Raw genomic sequence first — 22,326 nt, forward strand, 5'->3', positions numbered from 1 at the left:
CTTGTGGAAACTTTTGAAGTCCAGAGAAAGTGACATCAAATCCATCCCATATTGTTACTTTATTATTTACAAGTTAAATTACACAGCAGCTTTACACAGCATGAGATGGAGAGGAAGGAGAGAAAAGGAAAAGCAGCTGGCTCAAGATTCTTGGCCACCTCCACCTCCTTCTCTTGTGCGTAGCAAAGTCTTCAGTGCTGCTTCCCTCCCAGTTCTTGGCTCAGGCCTTGGAACACACGTGTACGTTGGGTTCTGGTTCTGACAGCCCCAGGGCCACCAAGGCTCCCATCAGCAGCTTCTTTACAGGCGTTGAGGGTGAGTGTGAAGGCATCAGCTGCAGGGAGAGCAGTTAATGCCAGTTGGGAAGGGGCACACAAATGTTCCTTTTATCTTAGCCCCAAGACTCACCTTGTCTAGACGATGTCGACAAATGAGGCCGCTGGAATTCAGGTAGAAGGTGGAATAGGCATCATAGGTCCTGGTGATCGGGGAGAGAGGCTTACTTAGGGAGAAGGTCCCTGGTCCCAAAGCTTAACTCAAGCATTTGTTCAAATGAGGAGTTATTAAGTTTTATTACGTATTAGATCACCTGAGGGAACTTTTAGAAATTGCAAAGCTGAGGTTGCACCTTGAGCAATTAAATTGAACAGTCTGGCACCAATATCTAAAGATCCTTAGGTGATTCCAATGTTCAGTAAGTCAGTACCTATACTATAGGCCAGGTAAAGGTACCTGAAGAAATTGAAATTCAGGTTTCTTTTATAGACACAGTGTCTCACTGAGTTGCTTAGCACCTTGCTAAGTTGCTGAGGCTGGCTTTGAACTCAGGATTCTCCTGCCTCAGCCTCCTGAGCTGCTGGGATTACAGGCATGTGCCACTGTGCCTGGCCCAGAGGTTTCTTAATATATTCAAAATCCTTATTGTTTTTGCTATAGAATAAAACAGATCCCTCAAGTGAGGGCAACTCACGGATTGGAGACTAGATAGTCAAAGTCTTAAAAGGTATGATAAGGAACTGATTATAGTTTGGATCTTTTCCCATTTCTCTTACCGGTAAAGCTCTTCTTTGTCACGCTTGTAGAAACGCAAAAAGAGCATGTGAATGGGAAGTCCTATGAGCCGCCAGCGGGCTTGTAGGGTCCAATTCTCAGGGTGGCGGGTCAGCTGTAGAACCTCTAACCGAAGTTGTGCAAAATAGTTCCAGGCCAAGAAGCGGCAGAGGGTCAGTGACAGAATGTACCATGTCCGGCCCCTATGAAAAAATGATGGGAAAGAAATCTCCACAATGACAGAATCAGAAAAACAAACTGGTTTCCGTCACAGGAATGGCAGACACTTGTGAGAAGCTATCCAGAATCCAAGAAGTAAAAAGAGTCAAGTGTATAGCATTGGGTCCTTTTCCCTTCCCAGCCTTACCCATGTCAATTCTTACTTGGTACGTATGCTCAGAATCTCATTGATAAATTCCACATCGGATGAATAGAGAGTATAGTCATGGGAGTGAAGGAAGAGGTTGGGAAGCTAGGTGGAAGAAGAGATATGAACTCAGTAGAAAATAAAGATGATCCAATTTCTCAGTTTTCTATTTTTAGGGCCTTCTTATCCCCTCTGAGTGAAAGGTCATCTCTTCCCACGTTTGACCTCCCTTAATCTCAATAAAAGAGCATCTTTTTCCTTGGGAAAATGTTCACAGCACAGTTCTATGCCTGCCTGATGGTTCTAAGATAGTCCAATTGACTAAACTATTTTTAAGGATTATTTATATTCTTTTCCACTATAGATGAAGACCACTCTTGAACTGACTTACCTCTTGTCTCAGTCTCTCATACATGACAGCCAGGTGTTCCTCCATACTAGGATCTCCTGATGGGGTGGTAGGGGAAGGATGGGCAGTTCCAGGGGCTTGGAAAGGTGTCAAAGCCCCAGGATATGGGCAGGGAGGTCCCTCAAAAAGGCTCCGAAGTCCATCTAAGCAGCGGCTGTGCAACTCTGGTCCTGGTCCTTCCTCCCCCTTTCCTGGAGGGAGAACTACCCACGGTGAGTTGAGGGCCTGGATCTGAGGGAGAGGTAGTAGACAAGGCCTGGGGACAGGCTGGGAGGGAGGATGTGGGAGTCGAGGGGACCACAGAAGAGGAGAAGATGGGGAAGTGGTGGTTGTGGAGTGGGGCCAAAGGGGTGGGAATGGTAGAGTCCGAGAAGAAATCTGGTCCTAAGGAGACAGAACAAGAGAAAAAGGTAAGAATCCAGTTGCCTCATGAACAGGCTTCCAATCCCACCTACTACTACTGACAGAGGAGCTGAGACTTGCTAGAAGAAAAAAAAGGTACAGATTCACTTCCATCTCTACTGAAAATGGGAGGAAATAGTTTGATGTACCACAGGTACTAGTAACTCCCTCAATTAATAGCAAATGCCTTTACATTAATACTCCAACATTGGCTGGGAGCCATGGTGCACTCCTGTAATCCCAGCAGTCTGGGAGACTGAGGCAGGAGGATCGTGAGTTCAAAGCCAGCCTCAGCAATTTATTGAAGCCCTAAACAACTCAGCAAAAACGCTGTCTTTAAATAAAATACAAAAAAGGGCTGGGGATGTGGTGTGGCTCAGTAGTCAAACGCCCTGGGTTCAATCCCCAGCACCAAAAAACAAAAAAACCAAAACAACCAATACGAGTCCTAGGGGCTAGTTTCACTTCTCTTATAGTAAGGATCATATGAGAATAGATATTTGGTAAATGAATAATAGGTTTGATTGTACTCTGAGTGAAAATGATGTAGTCTACAAGACATCTCCATAATTTAATATGCCAGGCAAATGTAGCACAGGGAAAAGAACGTACGACTGAAGCTAGGAATCCAAGTTCCCATTTTATTGTGCACTTTCATCCCTATACCTCAGTTTCTTATAAATAAGGATGATGAAGCCTCATTAGGTTTTATAAGATATTAATGAATGTAAATAAAACTCTGTCACCCATAAAATAGAACGTAAATGGAAGCTATTATTTCAGTGCCACTATTATTTATGCCACTAAATAGTAGACTATTAAAGGATGAACTTCATTTCCCGGTTTACTAACGTTAAAACTGACAAGATGGGAAGTCACCCACTAAGGTTTGACCCGAGTCTCGGCTCCCAAGGAATCCCCTGGGAGTTTCACTTCCCGGAGGGCTGGTGGGCCGTGCGGGTACCTCAGTCCCGGACAGTGACCCAGAGGCGCATCTCTGATGGGGGCGTGGTCATGTTGCCCGCCCATGCACAGGGGTCTGAATTGGGTCCACCGGGTCCGGCTTTCCTGCCGGGACCACTCTCCAGATGCAGGATGTGCGGACTGCACAGCACGGCCTGCGGTTCTGGTCCGGGCTGACGAACTCCCTGCCGCGCTGCGGCCGGGATTCGAGCCTCTGCCCCTGCCCTTCAAATCACCTCCACGCACAGGTAATCAAAGAGTCTCGGGCGCAACGCAGTCGCTCCAGGCTGCCTGGACGTCGACCACGCTCGCCCGCTCTCAGGACAGAGCTAACATGCCCCCACCAGCCGGGCAGAGGCTCTTACCCATGCCTGCGACCCTAGCCCCCTCCACACGCCAATCCATACAGGTGGGAAGGGGCGGGGGGTGCCATTGCGCCTGCGCGGAACCCGGCGCGCGCTCCGCCCCACGCACCGGCTCTAAGAAGGGTCTTTCCCCGCCCCCTCTCCTCCCCTCCCGTCTTTCCTCTGCTCTCACCTGGGGTCGAGCCTGGTAGGCGCGAAAGCAGGGGCCGAGACGCTGGGCTGCCCCCCGGCTGGGGTGGTACATGATCTTCCGGGAACGGAGAGGGCGCCTCCCAAGTTTAGCCTCCAGCCTCCGACCTCCTCACAGGGGTGAGCGTGCCCCAGAGCCGGCTTCGTGAAGGGGAAAGGAAGGGGGGGGAAGGGGCTGAGGGGAGGAAAACGGAGATGTTGCGCGCTTGCGCACTGCAGGCTCCAGGGAAGCAGCTGCGCTCGGTTCGCCGTTAAGTGCGCCTGCGCTCGCCAGACCGACGCTACCTTATGGCGCTTGCGCAGCAAATTAGCGGCACTGAACTGTACAAGTGCCTGTGGCACTTGCGCAGCAACCTAGGCGAGGATGCGGCTGAACCGTGTGAAAGGGGAAGGGTGCGGACGGGGAAGGAGAGGAGCACCTTGAAGAGGGAGGCTTGAATCTGCTGAATCACCAGTTTGATTTAAGGGTTCAATTAAAGATATCCACTATGAAGAGAGGGCATATGTGCCAGGGCAGTATTCAGTGTGAAGAAAAAGCTTGGAAGGAACCATCAAAGTAACCAGGAAATTGGACTTTAAGACTCAGAAACCTCAAACTAGATATGATTGCTTATAATTGCAAAAGTGAACAAAGAAACAAAATCCAAGCTGAACCGAGGTGAGAGATGACATTACCAATTGGTGAGAAGAATGCATTTGTGGTACATATTTGTAGTTCTGGGTATACTTTGTGTTGCTACCACTTTGGATCTTAATTTTCTGGATTAAGAGAAATAATGACGATCAAGTTTTTAATAGCCTTTTTATTTATAAAAATAAATACTTTTATTACTTTGGTTAAAAATAAGATACAAATGATCTGGAGCTGATAGGAAAGCCTGTTGAATGAATGAATGAATGAAAACATCCATTAGGAGGGCTGGGCTTTGGCTGTCTCCTGTAATGAGGAAGAAATAATACTGACTTTGAAAGTGTGAAAAAGGGCTGTGGTCACCAAGGCCTGGTGCTGCGACGTTCCTGCAGGTTTCGAATGAACCTGGCGTTGAACATGTCCCCACCCACTGTCCAGGACTGGGATGGTGGAGCTTGGGCCTGTTGAGGAACTGTATGTGTGGGTTCCTCCCCAGACCCATCCTGTGACAAGACCTGCTCCTCACTGGCAGACCTGGTGAGTGAGGAGATGGAGAGTGCGTTATAGAGGCACTTAAGTGGGAATTACAAATACAGATTCTTTAAAGGCTCATAGGTGGCAGATGTTAATGTAGAGGAGGACACATGGAACCCATTAAAATTATATCCAACTTAAAACTCCTCAGAAACTAAAGGGAAGCAACAGAGTCGAACCTTTGAGGAAACAGGCTTGTAGGATGTTAGTAAGAAGGATTTGTGGGAGGAGCTGATGTCCAGTTCATAGGAGCAAAATTTAGGAAAAGGAAATAGCTGAGTAAAAATCTTCAGAAAATGGTGGAAACTGTTAGGGGAGGGGTTTACACCTCACCTAATCTCTGTTTCCTGTTCTGCGAACTTCAATTCTTGTTTGCCTGTGAAAATATCAGGCATGTGCATGGGAAGGCTGAGGCAGATAGTGGATGTGGCCTACTTTGAGGATAGAAGGAACAAATACTTACCTGAACTGGGGGATGAGGAATTAGGCCCCCCATGGCGGCTGTAGCAGCAGCTTTGGGCTACCAGCCCTGGGGGAGTCCCCCTGTAGAAGAAATGGGAGATGATGGGGAACAGGCTACAGGATGAAAGATGAGTGAGTATGGAGGGATCAGAGGAGAGGAATAAGAGGAACAACACAAGAACAAAGAGAAGGGGGTTAATTATCATTCCTAAGGGGTTTTAATCTTAGATGTGCTCCAGAGGGGGAGGGAGCTCATTTTACATCCCAGTTTTCTGGATCAATCCTGAGTTGTTGCTGTTTTCTTTCTAGTTGATATTATGTGAGAAATGTATGGCTAAAGTGACCCAAATCATGTCATAAGAGCAGGCTCACAGGGGCTGGTGATGTGGCTCAAGCGGTAGCGCGCTTGCCTGGCATGTATTAGGCACTGGGTTCGATCCTCAGCACCATATAAAAATAAAATGTTTAAAAAAAAAAAAAAAAGAGCAGGCTCATATATAAGCAAAAAATAATTTGCTGGACCACGTACCCTGATGTTTGGCTTGAAAAATATGGTTACCTTAAATATAAGACACCTCAGATTAAAGGGAAATAGGGAGTGACAAGGCCAAATTTAGGAGGAAAAGGAAGGAAGCTTTGGAACAGGATAACAGACTGTCTTGAACTCTAAATGGAGGTAACAGCTTGACTTGAAAGAAATTCAAGGAATTAGTGGGTCACAGGTTTACAGGAAATTGCAGCATGGTAAGAGTCCAGACAACAGTTGGTAGGTAATTAGTAGATCCCAAGATATTGATAAATCTTGACAGCAAGGGCTGGCCAAAGTCAAGGGCAGAAGTCACTGGGGAGACCTGGAGGGAACAGGGAGTGGATATAGAAGCCCATACAGGGGGATCTAATGACTCCATGAGGAAAAACAGCTTAGGTTTTTGTTTTGTTTTGGTGATGCTGGGGATTGAACCCAGGGCCTTGTGCATGCTAGGCAAGCACTCTACCAACTGAGCTACATCCCCAGCCTGGGAAAACAAACTTGGAAGGAGAAAAATCAGCAAAGAAGATGCATAGGGACAGATGCCAGATCCTAGAAGGGGAGCTCTGATACTTCTTGGAGGAAGATCTGCCAATCTCAGAGGTGAAGAGGATGAAAGGGACAGAGGTCTTGAGACCCCAGAAAAATAAGGGGTGACATAAAAATGAGGCTGACACCTTAAATTGTTTCTTATGTAGTTTTTTTTTTTTTTTTTTTCATTGAAAAGGTCAATTTAGAAAACACAGAGGAATTCAGCTTTATTCAGACAACACAGAGGGAGAAGAAAAGGGAGGAGTGAGTGGGGAGAGAGGGAGATCCTGCTCCCAAGGCTTTGAGGGAACACAGTAGAAGTATCTGATCTACCACACATTCAGAGGGTGGAAAGGGGAAGGATCTAGCTGTACCCCGTGCATGGAGCAGGGAAGGAGGGTCTTGCTAAGAGGGAAGAAGAGAGGAAGGCCAGTGGAAGAGTGGTCCTCCATCTCATTTCAAGACAATCTCACAAGACAGAGGTTTATCAGCATAGCTACCAGGGAGGGACAGATGGGAGAGGGGATTCCAGGATCAAACAAATCCTTGAGACCCAGACTTATCTTCAAAACATGACTAAAAGTGATCCCAGGGTGCTTGCTGGGATCTACTGCCCAGAAACAAAATCTGGATCTGAAGGAAGCAGTGGCATCAATGAATCTTCTTTAGAGACCCCAAAGCAACATCAGTTTGGGGGTTCCCTGATACATACACAAAACATGGAAATTAAGAGTTTGGCAACATTGAGTTGAACCCCATTGGGGAGCCGGTGAGTCCCTGTCCTATCTAATTGGACTGCTCTGAAGCCAAGCTTGAACACTGGCTAGAATGAACAGGCTGAAAGGGCAAGTGTGGTAGGCAGCATAAACAGTATTAGAACCACCACTGGACTCTGGGGAAGGAATATGGGATTATTCCATGGACAGGACTCCTTAAACAGTTTTCCCTGGTAGAGGAGGCTCTAGGACCTTCCATGGTAGTCTGAAGTCTGATGGCAAGCAAGAGTGTGCTTCTCTAAGTAATCAGTATGAACTGGGGATACAGCTCAGTTTGTAGAGTACTTGCCTAGCATGTGTGAGGCCCTGGGTTCAATCCCCAGCACCACACACACACAAAGTTCAATTAATTAGTATGAGCCACCCACCCAAGGGTCTGGCTGTCTGGGGATGTTCAGGCCAAGTTGGGAGAGCAGGGGTGCCTTCTGTAGTAAGAAAAGCTACAAGTAGTATACCGTTTGGGACCCTGACAACCCAGTTGTCTAAGAAAGGGGAAGAGGGAATCCCATGGGCTCTGTCAGGTTCCACTGGGTCCTGGAGGATGCAATGGAAGAGTGAATCTGAGGTTCTCAGGGAAAGTAATCTCTGTCTACCCCAGGTCTCCCGGGGGAGGAAAGGGGTGACTGTCAGTATCGACTCTCATCAGAGCGGGGAAGGGAGCTATGGAGAGATGTTATGGACAGGAAGAAGGGAAAGGAAAAATGGGGGAGAGAGAAAAACAGAAGTCAGAAGTGAAAAGAAAGCTAATGAGAGAAAGGAGATACCCACTACCTGCTTGCTGGGAAGTGTTCTTGGCACACAAGGCATTGACCCTGGGGACCCAGGGGTTCATAAAATGTGTTAAGTGATACTGCTCATCTCTAGCAAGTGTTAAACCAAGATTTCCCCCAACCCAATGGATTTCTGAATTTTTCCCACCCTTCTCACATTAAAACTAGGGCTTAAAATTCTTCCCACCCTTCTCACATTAACTCTCACATTAAAACTAGGGTCCCTAGGTTCTTTCTCTCAAACTTTTTTCCAGATCACTTCCACAAATATTTTTCAATATGTTTCTTCAAAGGTTTTGGGACTCCTCTATCTACCCATAGGTTTTGGGACACCCTAATCCACATCTCTGACAGATTCAAATTATCCTTTGCCATTTCTAAGCTCCTCTTACACATACCAAGAACTCTCCAAGTTCTATTACCTGGTGCGGCGACGCTGTGCTGGGCTGCCCCCAGGGTCGGTGGCCAGCAGAAGACGAGCAGTAGGATGGGGTGGGCAGAGGCGCAGGGAACGTAGTAGTTCCTGCTCTGGCACAAAGGGGCGGAGAGGGCCCCGTTCTGGCGAGTTTCCTAAGCTGCTGGAGCGGGGTGGTGGGTGAGCTGGAGGTGTGGCACGGCGAGGGGCCCTGTTTAGAGGCCAAGGAGGCTCCACAGCTACCTTCAGAACTGGAGGAGATAAGGGAAAAACAAACAAAAAAGAGAAGAGTCAAGATTAGGTTAAAAAGATTAGTAATTAGATTAGTAAAGATTAGGTTAAAAAAAAAAAAAAATCAGAGCCATAGAGATCACCATCCTTCCCCTGGGTCCTGAGCACCCTTTTTCCTACACATTAAGCTCCCCAGGCCCAGCCACACCCTATCAAACCCCTCTTACATTCTCGGTCACTAGAGGAATATGGCTTAATATCTCCCTCTGCTCTCTTGGGTGGCAGCTTCCTTGCTGGAGCTGGTGGTGGAGGGGACAAAGGTAAGGGAAGAATTAGTAAATATACTTTGTACCCTCCTCCCCACCACTACCCCCACAACCCCACATCTCTACTCCCTAATACAACAGTTCCTCCTGAGAATGCCATCGCAGAAGCCGTGCTATGGCAAAGCCAGCACACCAAAGGGAATTTTGGGGGGGAATGCTGGAGCACTTTTGGGGAGAGCCAGAAGGAGTAGGCCGAACACAGAATTAAGGGATAAAACCCAAGGGGAGACTGGGGGCCTGGGAGATGCGGGAAAAGGGTGGCCAAGAGGAGGCAAGCTCTTACTGTCCATGGGTGCTGTCAGGCCCCCTTGGGGTTCTGGGGCAGTGGAATGGTCCCAGCTGGGCCAGTGAGGACCCTAGGTTCCTCTAGATGAGATGGACAAAGCCCTTGGTTAATTGGGAATTGCTCTGGAGAGGTCGAGGAAGAGGGGGGTGGGACAAGACCTCCCCTTCCTGTGCAAAAAGATGTGGAGAGATTGAAGTTTTATTAGGTTTAAAAAAGAAAAAAAGATGAAGAGAAAATGTAGGCACCCAAAAGGAGCTATCAGTAAGTAGGAGCTGAAATAGTGGCCAAAGCTCTCCCTTCCTGCTTCTTAAGAGGTTCTCCAAGACTAGCAGACACAGCCACTTAAGCTTTATCCACAGCGCCCTCTTCTGGAGATCTTCATTCTCACCCTCCCTGCAATGAGGAAGCCTTGTAAACCAACGCCAGTCACTCATATCAGTGTTTGATGCAGGCTGATGCTAATAATGGGCAACAGACTATTCTTTGGGTGGCCATTCTTTCCTTTCCTGATCATACAGCAAGGCAGGAGCTAGCCATAAGGTCAGCCCAGGAAGAAGACCCGTCTGTCTATACTAGCAAGTACTGCACAGCTAGTGAAAGCTACACTGTTCTCCTTGAGGATATGCTGAGGGAGAGGAAGAATGGGGCTCAGACTGATAGGCTATGTGTATGTATATGAGGATGGGACAGGAAAACTGGTCAGCACTGTAGGTGTGGTTTCTCCAGGTCTATTTCATTATTTAGCTGGAAATGCCATAAATTCTTGACATTGCCTTCTAAAACTAATGTTTAAACTTTGGACCATTCATATTACTCTTCTACATTTGGAAATGGCTGCACTTGCCTGTCCTTCCCTGGCCTATAGAAGCGTGAGGGGTTAAAAAAGGAATATAACCCTGGCCTATTTTGATGAATTTGACCTAGCAATTGGCTCCACTCATCTCAATTGTCAAACAGGCTCTGAATGGGCTTGCTTAGTTATGAATCTTGTCAAGTATGGTGCTGGGTATGTAGTCCATGTAGAGCTCATGCTTAGCATTCACAAAGCCCTGGTTTCAATCCCTAGCATCAAAAATTAAAAAAAAAAAAAAAAACCTGTCAAATATAAAATGCACTGAACTCCCATGAGGACAAAGGAAAACAGAATGAGTGCTGGAGACATGGATTACTTCAGAATTTTCAAAAATTGCCCATGGAAAACACTGTCCTCCTGGGGTTTCTAGAATAACTAGCCATCACTGTGCTACAGTTCCACACATTTGATGCAGGCTTTACCAGCAGGCATGGGATCAGCTGCAGCAGCACGAGAATGTCGAGTTGCCCTCGGAGAGGGAGCAGGGGGCCCTGTGAGGAAGGAAGTGGTGGTGCCCCTAAGTGGGGGCCAGTGGGACCAAGAGCCCACCTCTTTCCTTCCGTCGTCCCAACTACATGATAACACAAGATGAGAAAACTTACGATGCTGATGGGCAAAGAAGCCTTCAAAGATCACAAAGTTGTTCACCTAGAAGATGAAAGCAAAGTATATTTGTCCATTCAGCCACTGAGCACATTACAGAGCCTGTACCAGAAAAACCACAGTAGAAGAAGAAAAGCCAGATTTCTTATCCTTGGTAACAGACCAAAAACCTAGACCCCCAAGAAAAGATTAAACAAATACCCCCCACACACACACATCCAGCATACCAAAAAACTCAGACCCCAAACAAGCTGATCCTAAAGCTCATGTGGAACTGCAAAGAACCTCCAAGAGCCAAACAATGTTGAAGAAGGATAAAACTAGAAGACTTGCCAGATGTGGTGGCGCACTCCTGTAATACCAGCAGCTCGGGAGGCTGAGACAGGAGGATAGCGAGTTCAAAGCCAGCCTCAGCAATGGTGAGGCGCTAAGCAACTCAGTGAGACCCTGTCTCTAAATAAAATACCAAATAGGGCTGAGGATGTGTCTCACTTGTTCCTGGGTTCAATCCCCAGCACCCCCCCCCAAAAAAAAAAAAAAAAACTGGAAGCTTAACTTTAAAACTATAGGAATCAAAACAATATGGTGCCAGAGGCATTAGTGCACACCTGTATTCTCAGTGGCACGGGAGGCTGAGGCAGGAGGATCACAAGTTCAAAGCCAGCATCAGCAACTTAGCAAGGCCCTAAGCAACTTAGTTGAAACCCTGTCTCAGAATATCATTTTGACCTCAAACAGCGTCAAAGACCAAATGTAAAAGATAAAACTATTGCCAGACAGCTCTTCAGGAGACTGAGTGGGAGAATCCTGAATTCAAGGTTGGCACAGCAACAAGACACCATATCTCAATGGCAAAAAGAAAGCTAAAACTATGCAACTTTTTTTTTCAGTAATAGAGGAACACAATACCTTTATTTATGTATTTTTATGTAGTGCTGAAGATCAAACCCAGTACTCCACACATGCTAGGCAAACGCTCTACCACTGAGCTACAATCCCAGCCCCAAACTACGAAACTCAGAGGAAAGCAGGAAGCAGGAGAAAAATCTTTGGTACCTTGGATTGAACAGGCTTTTTAAAAAGTTTAGTTTTTTTTTTTGTACCAGGGATTGAACTCAGGGGCACTTGACCACTAAGCCACATCCCCAGTCCTATTTTGTATTTATTTAGAGCAGAGTCTCATTGAGTTGCTTAGCACCTCGTTTTTGCTGAGGCTGACTTTGAACTCACGATCCTCCTGCCTCAGCCTCCAGAGCCACTGGGATTACAAGCGTGCACCACCACGCCCAGCAAGGGTTGATTTTTTTGATGCCAGGGATTCAAGCCAAGCCCTTGTACTTACTAAGCACAGAGTGCCCTGAGCTACACTCTCAACTCCAGGCAAGAGTTTCTTCTAACAGTCCCCTACCCCCATCATTAGTACAGGGTATCGAACTGGGAGGAATTCTTCCACTGAGCAATATCCCCAGCCCTTTTTATTTATTTTTTTTAGACAGGGTCTTACACTAAATTTATGATCCTCCTGCCTCAATCTCCTCAGTCATTGGGATTACAGGCATGTGCTACTGTGCCCACCTCAGGCAACAGTTTCTTAAATATGACACCCAAATCAGAAACAACAAAAGAAAAAGCAGATAAATTTGATTTCACAAAATTAAAAATGTTATACTTCACTATCAAAAAAGGGCTGGGGTTGCAGCTCAGTCGCAGAGTGCTTGCCCAGCATGTGTGAGGCACTGGGTTCAATACTCAGCACCGCATATAAATAAATAAAAAATAATAGAGGTCCTTTGACAACAACAAAAAATTATTTTTTAAAAAAAGGGAATAGACAATCTCCAGAATGGGAGAAAAATCACACACTGATAAGATTGTTATATTGAGAATATATTTAAAGAACTCTTACAACTTAACAACAGACAACATAATTTAAAAATGGATAAAACATTTGCATAAATGTTTCTCCAAAGATATACGAATGGCTAGTAAAGCTGGGCGTGGTGGCACATACACGTCTGTAATCCCAGGGACTCCGGAGGCTATGGCATGAGGGGTTGCTATTTCAAGGCCAGCCTCAGCAATTTAGCAAGGTCCTAAGCAACTTAGCAAGACCCTGTCTCAATAAAATAAATAAAAAAGAATGCTGGAGAATGTGGCTCAGTGGTTAAGCACTCCTGAATTCAATCCTCAGTACCCCTCCCCCCCCAAAAAAAATTGCTCAAGAATAAATAAATAAGTGTTTAACATCAGTAGTCATTAGAGAAATACAAATCAAAACCACAGAGGCTAGGCTTGGTGACACATGCCTGTAATTCTAGCTTCTCAGAAGGCTGAAGTAGGAGGATCACAAACTCAAGGCCAGCCTAGAACGTAGTGAGACCCTGTCTCAAAAAATAAAAAGGGCTAGGGATGGTGGCTTAGTGGTAGAATACTTGCCTAACATGCAAAAGGCCCACAGTTCAATTTCTACTACCACCAAAAATAAATAAATAAATAAACCCCCCCAAGCAGCCCACAAAAAGATACCACACTTCATACCCACCGGAACGGCTGCTATTTAAAAAAAAAAAAAACAGGGGCTGGGGCTGGGGCTCAGTGGTAGAGTGCAATCCTCAACACCACATAATAAATAAATAAATAAATAAATAAAGATGTTGTCTCCATCTACAATTAAAAAAAACAAAAACAACAAAAAGAAAAATAACAAAAGTTGACAAGAATGTGGACAAATTGGAACACTCCTACATTGCTTGGGGATGCAATAAAGATGATAAAGATGATACTGCCACTGTGGAAAAACAGCTTGTCAGTTCTTAAAAGTTAATTACTATATGTCACAGCAATTCAAGAAGACTAAAAATATGTGCAAACAAAATCTTGCGCATGAATGTTCACAGCAATATTATTCAAAGACAAAAAATAAAGGTAGTCATACATCTAACACTTGATAAATACAATAAACAAAATGTTGTACAGGGGCTGGGGTTGTGGCTCAGCGGTAGAGCACTCACCTAGCATGTGTGAGGCCCTGGGTTCAATCCTCAGCTCCGCATAAAAATGAATAAATAAAATAAAGATATTGTGTCCAACTACAACCAAAAAATAAATATTAAAAAAAAAATGTGGTACATTGCTGGGTATGGTAGCACATACCTATAGTCCCAGATACTCAAAAGGCTGAGCCAAAAGAATGACAAGTTTGAAGCCAGCCTGGACAACTTAGTAAGACCCTTTCTCAAAATGAAAATAAAAAAAGCTGGGAAGGGGCTGGGATTGTAGGTCAGTGGCAGAGTGCTTGCCTAACATATGTGAGGCACTGGGTTTGATTCTTAGCACCACATAAAAATAAAATAAAATAGGGGCTGGGGTTGTGGCTCAGTGGTAGAACGCTCGCCTCACACATGCAAGGTGCTGGGTTCGAGCCTCAGCACCACATAAAAATGAGTAAATAAAAGTATTGTTTCCAACTACCACTAAGAAAAAAATTAAAATAAAGGTCCATCAACAACTAAAAAAATATATATTGAAAAAAAGGGCTGGGGAGGTAGATCAGTGGCAAAATGTTTTGTCTTACATGTGTGAGGTCTTGGGCTCAATCCTCAGCACTGCAAAACAAAACAATAAAAACAAAATGTGTGGCATTATCCATACAATGGAATGTTATTCAGCCATATGAAGGAATGAAGTACTGCTACATGCTACAACATGGGTGAACTCTGAAAACATTATGCTAAGTGAAAGAAGCCAGACACAAGAAAAGGCCATATCATGATTATATGATTCTTTGTATATGAAATATCCAAAATAAGCAAATCCCAACAGCAATAGATTAGTTGTTGCCAAGGGCAGAAGGAAGGGGAATAGGGGTAACTGCTTAATAAGAATAAAAAGAAAGAATATATTTATTTCTGTGTTGTTGGAAATTGAACTCATTGGGCTTGCTGTGCTTGGCGACAATCTCTGAGATAACTTCCCCAGTCCTTTTTATTGATTTATTAAAAAATTTTTGAGACAGATTTCTGAGTTGCTCAGGCTGGCCTTGAACTTATGATCCTCCTGCCTCAGTCTTCTCTCAGTACCTGGGTTTACAGTTATGTGCCACTGCACCTGGCCTAGTGTCTCTTTTTGAGGGATGGAAATGTTCTGGAAATAGACGGTAGATATAATTCCCCAATACTGTCATTATTAAAAACAAAAACAACCCTATACATTAAAATGGTTAAAATGGTAAAATTTATCTCAAAAACAAAACAAAAGCCAGGCATAGTGGTGCATGCCTGTAATCCCAGGGGTTAGGGAGGCTGAGGCAGGAGGATCGAGAGTTCAAAGCCAGCCTCAGCAACTTAGCGAGGCCCTAAAGCAACTTAGAGAGACTCTGTGTCTAAATAAAGTATAATATAAAAGGGCTGGGGATGTGGCTCAGTGGTTAAGTCCCCCTGAGTTCAATATCAGGTACCAAACCAAACCAAACTAAATCAAACAAAAAAAAACCCAGAATCAGCTTTTAAGTCTACCAGGAACAAGGTTAATGGAGTTACAGTGCACAAAACTAAGTACACAAACACTTAAGAAATATTAAGAATTCAGCAGAGTTCAAATGGGTAGAGCTAGTTAAGGCAAGACATGTGCCCATATGACAACTAGTAGCTGTTTATTTGAGAGTTATTTACTATCACATTCAATTTGGCCTTCACAACAGTACTTGGAGTCACTGTTTTTTTTCTTTTTTGAGCATACTGGGATTGAACTCAGAGCCTTGTGCATACTAGACAATGTCTACCACTGAGTGAGTTAACCCCTAGTCCTTTTAAATATTTTTAGTTTCAATTTGTTTAGGGGGTTAGTGGGGATTGAACTCACAGGCACTTTACCATTGAACTACTACATCCACAGTCCTTTTCATTTTTATTTTGAGATACAGTCTTGCTAAGTTGCCCAAGCTGCCCTTGAACTTGTGATCTTCCTGCCTCAACCTCTGAGTACTAAGATTATGGCACAGGCCACTACACTTAGCCTTGAATCACTATTGAGCATTGTGATTAGTAGAGAAAAGCGGGGGGAGGGGGGGCGATATGGAGACATGGCTTACTCAACATCACACAGCTAAATTGGAAGGCCTAACCTTGAGACTTCTGATTTTAGCTATGGTGTTTTAGCCAGGAATACAGTACAGAGATTAAGAGTGAACTATGAGCTAGGTGTGGTGGCACACACCTGTAATGCCAGGTGCTTGAGAGGCTGAGGTAGGAGAATCACGAGTTTAAGGCCAGTCTGGACAACTTAGTGAGACCCTGTCTCAAAATTAAAAATAATAATAATAATAATAATAATAATAATAATAATGTAGTTCAGTGGTAGAACAGTTGCCTAATATGTACAAGACCCTGGGTTCAATCACTAGTACCACATAAAGAAAAAAACAAAACAAAATAGTGGCCTATGGAGGAGCTAGGCTAAGTGGTACATACTTATAGTCCCAGCTGCTCAGGGGTTAGCCTTGGAGTTTAGAACCACCCTAGGCAACATAGCAAGACCCTCTCTCAAAAAAAAAAAAAAAAAAAAAGAATATAGATTCAAATTTGGGCCTCTCCCACTTATTAACCGTATGAACTTGGTCAAGTCACTGATTTGTATAAATGAAAACAGAGCCAGGCCTGGTGGCGCATGCCTGTAATCCCAGCAGCTCAGAGGCTAAGGCAGGAAGATTGTGAGTTCAAAGCCAGCCTCAGCAGTGATGAGGTGCTAAGCAACTCAGTGAGACCCTGTCTCTAAATAAAATACAAAATAATGCTGGGGATGTGGCTTAGTGGTCGAGTGCCCCTGAGTTCAATCCAAGGATACCCTCCTGAAAAAAAAAAAAGGGAAAATAGAATCAGAGCACCTACTTCAAAGAGATATAAAAGGTTCCACTGGGATGATACAGGAAGCTTTCACATAGAGCTCATGCATTGTTAATTGTTATTATTTATATTCTATAACTGCTTTGGTCTTACATGTTAACTGATTAAGGTGTTTGATGTTAAATACTGTGCTCTTTCCACTGCTCTCTACTCCCTCTTAATGGAGAAATGCACTGTAGGAGGAATTTCTTTCTTTCTTCTTCTTTTTTTTTTTTTTTTTGGTGCTAGGGATTGAACCCAGGGCCTAGTGCATTCAAGGCAAGCACTCTACCAACTGAGCTATATCCCCAGCGCTGTAGGAGGAGTTTCTAAGTATACCCTGTCTATCTCTTGCCTTGACCTTGCTGTTGTGTTTACCAACTCAACCTTATCCTCTCCCCAGCAAGCACACACCTAGCACTCCAACCACACCACAATGCTTGCTCTGTCTTGCAAGGTGGTTTAATACCTCTCTGCCTTTGCTCATGCTGGTTCTTCTATATAGAATGCACTTTAACCTGCTGCTTCCTTCTTTTCTAACCTGACAAACATTTGCCTTTTAAGATTAAGCTTAACACCTATAAACCCAGAGACTTGGGAATCTGAGGCAGGAGGATAACAAGTTCAAAGCTAGCCTCAGCAAGTTCGTGAGGCTCTAAGCCACTTAGTGAAACCCTGCTTCAAAATAAAAAAATAAAAAGAGCTGGGGGATGTATCTCACTGGTTAAGCACCTCTGGATTCAGTCTCAGTACCAGGGGGAAAAAAAAAAAAAGCTCATATTAAGCTTTTCTTTACTCAACCTCTACTCCAATATAGCACTCACTATCAATGTCCTTATGCTTTGTCTCTACTCATGTCTATCAATTTATATTATCTTGGATGAATGGTCCACACTCCTATCCAAGGCTAACTTGTCAAACAAATCCCAACCCCTTTTGCCCACTCACCAACACTACTTCAGCAATTCCTCCCACTTTTGTGTCACCATCAAATTTTCTCTATACTGAATCATTCTTATACTATTAGTTCTTCCATCTGAAAAGAATCAACCCTCTTTTGATCCACTTCCTCCTCTAGCTATTTGCTCTACTTTTCTCCTTAAAGTGGCATGATTTATATTTGAATTGAGCCAGGGCCTTGCACATTCTAGGCGAACACTCACCACTGACCTACATCTCCAGGTCTTAAAGTAGCATTTAAGAGTGGCCTATTCTTGCTGTCTCAAGTTCCTAGCTTCTCTGTCTCCAAACCCTGTCCATCTAAACCTTTACCTACCACTGCACTAAATAGCTCATCAGTATCACTAGTGATCCAAGGCAGCTAAATCCAGCAATCACTTCTCAGACCTCTTCTTAGCTCAATGATCATCAGCATTTTACTCAGAAAACCTTTTCTTCCTTTCAGAAACACTCTTCATCAACCTTCCAGGTTATCCCACTTTTAAGCTTTCATCTCCTTCACTAGTCTCTTGGTTACATCTGCTAGTTCTTTCTTCTGATCCTTACTCTCCTGTGTGTGTGTGTGTGTGTGTGTTTTACTGGAGGTTAGGGCCTCATCCATGTAGGCAAGCATTCTACCACTGAGCTATATGCCAAGTCCTTTTCATTTTTTGAGACAAGTTTTCTCTAAGTTGCTCAGACTGGCCTCGAACTTGTGATCCTCCTCCTGCTTCAGCCTCCTGAGTTCCTGGGATTATAAGCGTGCACCACCACACCAGGTTTCTAACTTCTAGTTTCTCCCTAACTTCTTAAAGAGCACCCAAGAGCTTTCATATCCTTGATCCATTTACTCTCTCTTTAGTGGTTTCATCCTGTCTGGTTGCTTTAAATACTATATATATGCTGAAAACTATCTACCCCAAACCTCTTCTCCAAGGAAGTATCCAACTGTTTGCTCAACATGACATATCACAGACATCTCCAACTAACATATTAAAAATAAACTCCTAGGGCTGTAGCTCAGTGGCAGAGGCTCAATTAGCATGTGTGAGGCACTGGGTTATATCCTTAGCACTGCATAAAAAAAACTAAACAAATAAAGCCGTACTGTCCATCTACAACTATAAATAAATAAATAAACTCCTAGTATTTCCCCCAAAGATGATCTACCTATCATCTCATTAATGCAACATAATTTTTCCAACTGCTCAGGCTTTGGAGACCTCAATGCCCCATTTTCTCTGCATCCAGTCTATCAGGAAATCTTACTTGCTTTACCTTCAAAATATCTAAACTTTGACCACTCCTTACCATCTCTAATGCTGCCACCTTGGTCTAAACCACTACCATTTTTCATCAAGATTCTTACTTTCCTAACAACAATCCTTGTCTACTTGCTTCTACCCTTGCTCCTCTACTGCCTGTAACAACCAATGTGACATTGTTTAAAAAAAAAAAAAAAAAAAAAAAATCACAGCCAAAATGCTTTTATTTTTCACTTGGAGTAAATATCAAAGTATCTGCAGTAACTCATAAGTCCCTAAATATCCTTCCTTCTCCATTACCTCTCAGATCTCATCTCCTACCATATTTGCCCTTACTCATGCTTTTTTTTTTTTTGCAGGGGGAGGGGGGGCGATGGAGAAGTACTGGGGATTGAATTCAGGGGCACTTAACCACCAAGCCACATTGCCAGCCCTATTTTGTATTTTATTTAGAGACAGGATCTCACTGAGTTCCTTAGCGCCTCACTGTTGCTGAGGCTGACTTTGAACTCAAGATTCTCTTGTCTCAATCTCCCAAGCTACTGAGATTACAGGCATGCACCACCATGCCTAGCACCATGTTGTTCTTTCAGGCACATTCCCAACTCATGGTCTTTGTGCTGGCCATTCTGTCTGTATTGGAATGTTGACCCTTCAGAAACCCATTGTATTTAAGTTTTTGCTCAAACAATAACTTCTCATTGATTATCCCTTTGGAACCTGTAATCTCCTACAGCCCCTCCCCATGGCACTCCCAAGTCTTATTTGCCTTCATTTTTCCAGAGCACTTACTATTAATCACAGTATAGATTTTACTTATTTATGTTTATCTGTCTCCCTAAGTAGAAATATAAGCCCCATAAGGGCTCCACAAGAACTTTTGTCTGTTTCACTGAGTAGAATATTCCTACTGCCCACAGCAGCGTCAAGCACTCAATAAATACTTGCTGAATGAATGGATACCATTATTAACTTATTTCAACAACTTATTATAGACAAGATCACCTTTCCTTTGTTTGACCAAAGCTCCCTGAGGAAGGACAGAGAATATATATCACTCTGGACCTTTGCTAAACCTTAATTGAAATTTTAATTAGCCAGTGTGAAACCAAGGAGGTGGAAGTGAGCTGTACTGGGAGTGAAACTGAGGTTTAGGAAATAATCCCCGATAATCAAAAATACATGAGGATGAAATGACTGCAGGATGAGCAATGGTAGCAAAAGAAAGAGTTAAGCTGTATAAAATGAGTCCTATATGATGGGGAACAAGGAGCTCTTAGAAGTGCCACTTCTCTGCCCCAAATAATAAGTACAATGGAATTGTTCAGTAGGGATCTATAATCTAAACCTCTAACCTGTGGTACAGTAGTCTCCAGGTTGTAGTGCTTATTCAGGAACTTCAACAGCTTCTGTGAAGGTCGGTCAATGGCCAGTTGGTGTGGTTCAACTCGCTCCTTCTGCAGAGAATAGGAGACTCAGGGTAGGAGAGTGTAAGGGCAGAGCAAGCCAACAGGAACTTAGGAGATTTATAAGGGAATAGGGGGATATGGGATCACTGCAGTGAAGGAGAGCAGCAAGGCCTCTGGAAGGGCTCAGGGCAAAGGAACAGTTGATCTCTATTTTGGATGAGTGGTAAAGAAAGTGATACTGGGGCTGGGGATGTGGCTCAAGCGGTAGCGCGCTCGCCTGGCATGCGTGCGGCCCGGGTTCGATCCTCAGCAAACAAAGATGTTGTGTCCGCCAAAAACTAAAAAATAAATATTAAAAAAATTCTCTCTCTCTCTCTCTCTTTAAAAAAAAAGAAAGTGATACTGGGTGCTGTGGTGCAGCCTTTAATCCCAGAGACTTGGAAGGCTGAAGCAGGAGAATCATAAGTTCAAAGCCAGCCTCACCAATTTAGCAAGGCCCTAAGCAACTTAGCGAGACCCTGTCTCAAAGTAAAAAATAAAGATATGGGAATGTGTGACCCATTGATAAAGCACGTCTGGGTTCAGTCCCCAGTACCACACATGAACACACACACACACACACACACACACACACACACACACAGAATGATACCTGCAACATATGCTGGAAGAGTTCTCGTCCATGGCCATGACGTTGCACTGACTCGTGAATGTAGAAGTCCAGGATGCAGAGTGGTTCTACCTCATTATGAGCCTCACGATCATCCTGCAAAGTAAAGAATAATAAATATCTTTTAAGATCCAGCCATCTTTGCTGCCCATGCAACCACCAGCACTTTTGTTCTCTGGAAACAAGGCATACAAATCCTCTGTTTCCAATAACACTCACCAATACAAAGAGCTTCTTATATCCAACTTTGAGAAAACCAATAATGGCTCCTTTCCCAGCCCTGTAGGATGAGGAAAATAATGAACAAGCCAGCAGCTGTCTGGAAGTGGTAGAGTCAAAGAAGGGGGGAGGGTTGAGGCAGGAAGGAATTAAGTATAGAATGTAGGAGAATTTGACACTCACGGTCGGGCTGATGTGTCTTTGAGCACATAAATAACATGGCGATTACTCTGCATCCTTGATGCACTAGTAATAGGAGCAGGAAGATTCTGGGCCTGCCAAAAAAATGAAGACGCAGTTTCTACAAGTCCCTTTTAAGGGACCCAGGCCTCCCTTGTCACCATCCCCACTGAGGTCTACTCTTTATTCCATCAAAAGCCTCCCCAGTACCTTGGCAGATGCCTTGCCCAATTCATCTACAATGGTCATAATTTGCTGCTGCAGATCAACACTACAGAGAGAGAGGAGACAAAAGAGTCAGATACTCACTGAATTAGAGGGTCCTGAGCAGTCACTATTGGGAATCTGGACCACAATTCCAACCCAGATTCAATACTTAGGGATCTCTGCGTTTGCCTGGATGTCTTTCAATCTGGTTTCCAACCCAACCCCTCTGGAAACCAAACTTTTGTCACACCTTTCAAGGTGATACTCTCTCCTCCCTTCAGGTAACTAAGGGAAAGCAGGAAGGGCGGGTCTACCACAGCCTTTGACAGGGGCTACATTGGGCCAAGGGGTGAAAGTTCACAGATCCAAGCGCTAATCTAACCCATTAGGTTGCGAGTCAAAGGTCACCCAAAGGATGGGCCCGGACATCAAAAGGAGTGGCCACTAGTAAGTAAGAAGGGGGCGTGGTTCCTGGACCAGGTTTGGAGAGGAACCGGGAAAGAAGGGCCATAGGGCGGGTTTCAAATGTCACCGGGCCGGCGTTGTGGTTCCGGGTCGGCGGGCCGGAGGCCGCAGGTGCTGGTCCAGCACCGTGATCCGCTCCGGGAGCAGCGCGTCCACATCGAACGGGAACTCCATGGCCCATTGTGCGCGATCGGACCCGCCCCTTACAACGTCACTTCCGCCCCTTTACCGCACCGCCCTCAGGGTCTTCCATTTCCAGTAGCCGCTGGGTGGGGCCCGAACCCGTCCCCTGGCAGGGTCGGCCCAACCTCTCCCCAAGTCCTGGCAGCCTTCCTGGATACAGGCGTTTTTCACTTACACCAGCTGACCCCTTAGCAACGCCACTCCCCAACCCTCGCGGT

At 44.6% G+C, this 22,326-nt stretch overlaps 2 protein-coding genes and 1 non-coding gene across 6 annotated transcripts; all 3 read right to left on the bottom strand.

The window, feature by feature from the left end:
- Positions 1–40: 40 nt before the first annotated feature.
- C6H6orf136 (chromosome 6 C6orf136 homolog) lies at positions 41–4,024 on the bottom strand. The gene is made up of 6 exons (XM_027923086.2): positions 3,729–4,024; positions 1,809–2,210; positions 1,434–1,522; positions 1,053–1,253; positions 409–478; positions 41–334 (listed from the first exon to the last, which is right to left on the bottom strand). Exons 1-6 carry the CDS (start codon positions 3,798–3,800, stop codon positions 221–223), a joined length of 948 nt encoding a protein of 315 aa, XP_027778887.1. The 5' UTR covers positions 3,801–4,024; the 3' UTR covers positions 41–220.
- A 521-nt stretch (positions 4,025–4,545) lies between these two features.
- On the bottom strand, positions 4,546–22,111 carry Atat1 (alpha tubulin acetyltransferase 1). Of its 4 annotated transcripts, none has more exons than XM_027923084.2 (13): positions 21,993–22,111; positions 21,464–21,524; positions 21,257–21,348; positions 21,074–21,134; positions 20,837–20,950; positions 20,131–20,232; positions 10,692–10,737; positions 10,512–10,580; positions 8,852–8,923; positions 8,401–8,644; positions 5,374–5,453; positions 5,244–5,286; positions 4,546–4,910 (listed from the first exon to the last, which is right to left on the bottom strand). In XM_027923084.2, exons 1-13 carry the CDS (start codon positions 22,097–22,099, stop codon positions 4,736–4,738), a joined length of 1,266 nt encoding a protein of 421 aa, XP_027778885.1. In that variant the 5' UTR covers positions 22,100–22,111; the 3' UTR covers positions 4,546–4,735. The 4 variants fall into 4 exon arrangements, with proteins under 4 accessions (XP_027778885.1, XP_071469645.1, XP_071469646.1 ...); XM_071613544.1 differs by lacking the exon at positions 21,993–22,111 and adding an exon at positions 21,843–21,974; XM_071613545.1 differs by lacking the exon at positions 21,993–22,111 and adding an exon at positions 21,711–21,811.
- Positions 6,313–6,385, bottom strand: Trnaa-agc (transfer RNA alanine (anticodon AGC)). The gene has a single exon. It is a non-coding gene; the product is annotated as a tRNA-Ala (tRNA).
- Positions 22,112–22,326: the final 215 nt, after the last annotated feature.

This window comes from Marmota flaviventris, chromosome 6 (assembly GCF_047511675.1).
Source record: "Marmota flaviventris isolate mMarFla1 chromosome 6, mMarFla1.hap1, whole genome shotgun sequence".
Taxonomy (NCBI): Eukaryota; Metazoa; Chordata; class Mammalia; order Rodentia; family Sciuridae; genus Marmota; species Marmota flaviventris.